Source organism: Tursiops truncatus, chromosome 14 (genome assembly GCF_011762595.2).
Source record: "Tursiops truncatus isolate mTurTru1 chromosome 14, mTurTru1.mat.Y, whole genome shotgun sequence".
Taxonomy (NCBI): domain Eukaryota; kingdom Metazoa; phylum Chordata; class Mammalia; order Artiodactyla; family Delphinidae; genus Tursiops; species Tursiops truncatus.
Genome location: NC_047047.1, coordinates 57,126,673 through 57,132,672, shown reverse-complemented (window position 1 = coordinate 57,132,672; position 6,000 = coordinate 57,126,673). Strand labels below are relative to the sequence as shown.

Sequence of the window (6,000 nt, the reverse complement as noted above, 5' to 3'; positions counted from 1 at the left end):
AATCTCACATTCTCTATTAAGAATGCAAGGGGGCTTCCCTGGTGACGCAGTGGTTGAGAGTCCACCTGCCGATGCAGGGGACGTGGGTTTGTGACCCGGCCCGGGAAGATCCCACATGCCGCGGAGCGGCTGGGCCCGTAAGCCATAGCCTCTGAGCCTGCGCGTCCGGAGCCTGTGCTCCGCAACGGGAGAGGCCACAACAGTGAGAGGCCCGTGTACCGCAAAAAAAAAAAAAAGAATGCAAAACATTTGTCCCCATCCTCCTGTGCGCCCCTAATCACTGCTCCCTCTGCAAGGCCCCTCATCTTTTAACCTATCAAATAAATTACCTGTTATGTCTATCATTTCTTATCTGTCTCGCCCACTAGATTTAAGTCCTACGAGGGCAGGGATCTGTTTGGTTCACTGATACGCTCCAAGGGCCTAGAACAGTGCCTTGGCAGATAGGAGGTTTGCAATAAATATTTACCGTATAAACATGTGATGGGCCCACGCTCCCAGGTAAAAATTCCACGTATCGCCTGTGCCACACTCGCCCCACACTGACCAGTGGACCTTGACACTGGGCCTAGGTTACATGCCACACCCTAGCTGGAAAACAGGTTTCTGCTTCTGTTTTGGAGAGGTGGGATTCACAAGGTGAGAGTTTTCCCCGGCGTGGACAGGTTGTTCAGATGGTACCAAGGCAGCCACAAAGCTAAGTCACTACCTTGGGCTACTGAAAAAAACGAAATCATATTTTTCATCAATTTCCTGTTTCTTTAAGTAGTGAATACAAGGAATGCATTCAAATTAAATGACAGTGAGGTGACAATTTATTAATACTTTCACAAAAAATACGAAGTTTATCTTCCGTCATGTGGGAGGATATTGGCTTAATTCGTATTATTATTCCCACTGATGTTTCACATAATGTGGGACATATAAAATGTACTGCAGATAAAAGTATTTTCATTCCAACAGAGAAGAAAATGACAGGTGCAAAAAATCAAGTTTAAAATCAAAAGAAAGTTATATCAAAACATAAAAGTTTCTACATTTCAAAAAATGTGACAGTGAAAATATTACTAAACTTGTGATGAGTGAGATATACTTTATGCTGAGCCTCTGAAACTTTTGCTTTGAGGTTGAATCTTCTGCTCATAAATAGTGCAAGCAGAGCAGACCTTTTCATATTCTGACAGAAGGCGAAGTTTAAGAGTCCTTTAGTTCAAATATCCATTAGTTGTTCTTTGTCAGAAACACTCTTTAGAGTGTAAAACAGAAGCTCTTATGAAGAACAGGTGTCCAGCAGCCACCGCCCTGTCTTAGGGGAGTCTGTTTACTTGGAAGCCTCTGGCACTGTCAAGATTCCAGAGACAACCATCTTCTACTCCGTACAGCTGACGTACAAGGACTTGAACGCGGCTCAGAGTAGCAAGCCCGCTATTGCCCAGGGGAGTGCGACTTCTTATATTTGTATATGAGCGCATCTGTTTTTCCAAGGCTAACTCTGTAGCATTCCACTGGCACCAAAGAGCCGAATGGTGGCATTCTGTCCAAGCACTCCTGGTTACTGGCTGCAAATGAAGATGACGCTGGCTCTGATATGGCAGCTTTTTCTTCAGGATTCAAGCACTCTGTGCTTCCAGGTTTATCCTTGCAGCTGCCCTTGGAATTCAAAGGGACGCTGCTCTCTTCACAACTTTTAAGGCGCCTGTGGTGATCTTCGCTAAGCAACAACACGATGGTCCCGCCAACACGAAGCACTCTGTGACAAAAAAAAAAATGGTAATTGGTGGGAGTATTTCCCCCTTTGTAGACAACACACAATCCCACTTTGTTTAAAATACTTGGTGTTTTTAATCTGAAATTTAATTTTATCTATTTAAATGAGCGGATTTTGATAATTAGGTGGTATCTTCCATAATGCATATTCATTATAGTAATTATGAAATCACCAGTACAAATCTGCTTTAATTATCTATTTTTACTCTGTTTAAAAGGCAAGCCTCCAAGTAATGTGTAGTCACAGTTTAATAAATGATTGCACAAAGGAAAAGGCAAATGAAAGAATCCCGAGGAATTGGCGCATGTGAAAGGCAGCAGGCTGATGGCAGAAGAAAGTCACCAGGAAGGAGTGAGGACATGAACAAAGAAAGGGCAAAAGGGAAGATCAGAAAAAGAGGGGAAGACCTTGAAATGTCAGCTTGTGGAGAAGGATTCATTTTCTCAATCATCTGACCAAAGTCTGTAGGGCACTTCTGTGGGAAAAGTGATGAAGGACATACTGTCCCCTGAGTTGCTAAAGAGAGGACTGACCAGTGGGAGAGAGGCAGGGGAAGAGTGAAAGAGTGAGGTGCTGTGGGAGCACCTTAGGTGGGGCCCACACCCAGCACTGAGAGTGGGGAAGATCCCCAGGGGATGAGAATACCTGCAGCGGGTGTGAAGGACACGCAGGCGTGGGCCGGGCCGAGGGACAGGGCGGGACTAGAGCAAGGGGGGCGCTGGAGGCCGCGAAAGGAGCCAAGACAGGGAGCAGCGGAGAACAGGAGGCACTGGAAGTGCTTCAGCTCAAGGGCAGGTCAGAGGGGGCCGGGAGGAGGGGCAGGGCAAGAGCTCCGTTTGTGCTGTGCCGAGCTTGGGGGCCGACAGGCAGCTGGACGTCCAGCCTGCAGGTGATGAGAAAGGTCAGCGCTCGAGGTGGAGATTTCAGTTTCCAGCAGTAAACGGCAGATGAAGCCATAATGGGGCACGAGATCACCTGCGGTGGCAGAACAGAGAGAGGAGAGACAAGGGGCCAAGGAACAGACTTAACATTCAAGGAAGGAGGAGGAGCCCATGAAACAGCCTGGGAGAAAGCGTGGACCACGGTGATGTCATGGGAGCCAGAAGAGTAGAGTTTCAAGAAAGGAATGAAGAGTCCCAACAGCGTCAAATGCTACGGGACTAACAAGCGACGAGGGGATGAGAAGTTATTAGTGACTTAGTCGAGGGCAGGAGCCAATGCTGGTCTGTCGGAGTCAATGGGGGGGCGGGAAGGTGAGGAAGCAGGGACGGCGAGCATAGACTTCTCTTTGGAGTAGCTTGGCTGCAGAGGTAAGGAAACCGGGCGGCAGCTAGAGGACCAAGACTTAACGGGAACCCCCTGCCACGCCCAGCAAAGACGTCAGGAGCTTAAGCAGCTTTCCCTTATCTAAACAGTCAGCCCGTCTAGACGAGTCCGCCTCCAAACGACATCACAGATTCATCCACTTCAGCCTACGCTCGTGCTTCTCCTGAACTAGCGCAACCCGACAGGCCTGGTTCCCATTCCTGTCGCCATCTCCCCACCTCCCCTTCCCAGGTTCCACACAGGACACAACTGCAAATCCCTGAGACCTCTCTCTCTTCCATTATACTTCAAAGACACTCCCAACTCCCACTTGCTTGCTTCCCTTTGCCCACTATGCTTTCCACACACCAACCTCCCTTCTCACATCAGGACGTCCAGCCCTGTTGTTTGTGTGACACTGACAGCCACTCCCTTGTCCCAGAGGTCAAACACCATCTCCTTGGAGAGGCCTTTCCTGAGCATCTATCTAAGGTAGCCACTGCTTCTCTCTCAGTCACTCTCTGGCAAAAATGTCCCTTTTAGTTTCCTTCATGGTATCAATCATGATCTGAAATTATCCTGTTGATTTATTCATGATCTGTCTTCCCACGCTGGAGTGCCAGCCCCACGTGGGCAGAGGCTCTGTCCTGTTCATAGCCAAAGCCCCAGTGCCTAGTACAGCGGGTGGATATGCAAGGCCACAAAAGTGTCCTGGGAAGGGATGGCTGGATCTGGAAAGAATGAGGAGATGAACAGGTTGAAGATAAGAATGAGAAGTGGGCAGAGAACGATCCTTGAGGAGGTAGGAACCAAAACATAGGCTACTGGGAGAGGAGGGGGCGAGATGAGGACAGATGTGGCTGTACCAGGGGACAGAAACAAAAACCATACAAGTATCTCTAAACACACAGGAGAAAACATCATTAAGATAATAAATGAGATATAATTTTTTACCTACCACATTAACAAAAATAAAAAGACTACCATACTTAGGATGGCAAGATTTAGGAGAAAATGAGTACTCCCAAAGACAAAAACTGGTATAACTTTTTTGACAGTAGTTTAGCAATAATGTATCAAAAATATGGAATGTACATAACCTTTGACCCAGCAATCCCACTTCTAGGAAATTATTCTAAGATATAAGAGTAGAAGCAGAAGCAGTAATATAATAACAGTGACAATAATGGCAGTGACAGCTAATATTTATTGAGTACTTATTATGTGCCAGCCACTGTGCTAAATGCTTTGTATTATTTACCATTTAATCCTCAGAATTCAAGTATATTCTGTTAGCACAGCCATTTTGCAGATGAAGAAACTGAGGCACCGTGGTTTTAAGTAACTTGGTTATTACAGTAAGTTTGAAAAACTGGTGCAAAGATGTTCAGAGCATTGTTCTTTATTAAAATGAAAAAGTGGGGGTCACCTAAATGCTCATCCCTATTATGTATACGGGCTACATAATGGTGTATCAGGTACATTATAACAACTGATCAGAAAGGAGATTCATGACATATATATATATATTTTTTTTTTGCGTTACGCGGGCCTCTCACTGTTGTGGCCTCTCCCGTTGCGGAGCACAGGCTCCGGACGCGCAGGCTCAGCGGCCATGACTCATGGGCCCAGCCGCTCTGTGGCATGTGGGATCTTCCCGGACCGGGACACGAACCCGTGTCCCCTGCATCAGCAGGTGGACTCTCAACCACTGCGCCACCAGGGAAGCTCTCATGACATATTTTTTGAGTGGAAAAAAAAAAGGTTATACAGTGCAGTAAATTAAGGATGATCCTATTTATGTATGGCTAGAATTGAAAACATGTTATCTATTTGTGTGTATGTCCATGGAATAATGTCTAGCAGGACATTCACCAATTAATTTACTATAAATTTTTTCACATAATGGAGAAAATAAGAAAGTAAAAATCACCTGAAATCCTGCCACTCAGAGATGAACATTTTTGATAAATGTTCTTCTAGGCAACTTTCCATGATCATATACACATAATTTCTTACTAAGAAAGCTATTCAGAAATTATAAAGCAACATTTCCCAAATTGTATTCCTCTGAACACTAGTGTAGTATGAGAGATTATTTCTTGCTAAAAAAAAAAACCCAAGAATTATGTGGTCAATAAGTTGGGGGAAACTCTGCATCAAACAACACAAAAGAGATTTCTCTTTTGCGTGTGAACCTGCAAGACTAGGGGTAGGTGATACAAATACCCAAATTATTTGAACTTGGAAGGCATTAGGCCTTAACCTTCTACCACTAATCTCTGTTCCAAGCAGTCTGGTATATTCATTTTTTTTTAATGAGGTGGTTTTTTTTTTAACATTAATTAATTAATTTATTGGCTGTGTTGGGTCTTTGTTGCTGCACGCCGGCTTTCTCTAACTGGCGAGCGGGGGCTACTCTTCGTTGTGGTGCGAGGGCTTCTCATTGCGGTGGCTTCTTGTTGGGAGCATGGGCTCTAGGCGCGTGGGCTTCAGTAGTTGTGGTGGGCTCTAGAGCGCAGGCTCAGTAGTTGTGGTGCACAGGCTTAGCTGCTCCGTGGCATGTGGGATCTTCCCGGACCAGGGCTTAAACCTGTGTCCCCTGCATTGGCAGGGGGATTCTCAACCGCTGCGCCGCCAGGGAAGTCCTACTCACTGTTTTTTGAACACGCTTTTTGCTTCACTATTTACTCAAGAAATACTTGTTGAATATCTGTATGTATAAAACATGGTGCGGTCTCCTTTTTTATTCTTTGCAAATTTCTAAATTTCATTGAAATCAGGTTTCTTCCATGAATCCACCTCAAGTCTTTTGGGGATGTAGTGACTTCTTCCTTGAAGCTTAGCAAATTTAATTTCTAATTTTGCTCATCTGTTTTACATGGTTGTATTTGAGAGGAAAGCGCAAATATTATACTTCTCTGAAG

At 45.3% G+C, this 6,000-nt stretch overlaps 1 protein-coding gene across 10 annotated transcripts in view; it reads right to left on the bottom strand.

The window, feature by feature from the left end:
- Positions 1-792: 792 nt before the first annotated feature.
- Positions 793-6,000, bottom strand: part of THUMPD2 (THUMP domain 2 tRNA and snRNA guanosine methyltransferase) — a 45,988-nt gene continuing 40,780 nt past the window's right edge. For 8 of the 10 annotated variants that reach the window (XM_073791421.1, XM_073791422.1, XM_019943180.3 and 5 more), the window contains one exon: positions 793-1,750. In XM_073791421.1, the coding sequence (XP_073647522.1) occupies positions 1,426-1,750 (325 nt within the window). In that variant the 3' untranslated portion in view covers positions 793-1,425. The remainder of the gene's footprint in view (positions 1,751-6,000) is intronic. The other 2 variants (XM_073791428.1, XM_073791426.1) reach the window with 1 other exon arrangement.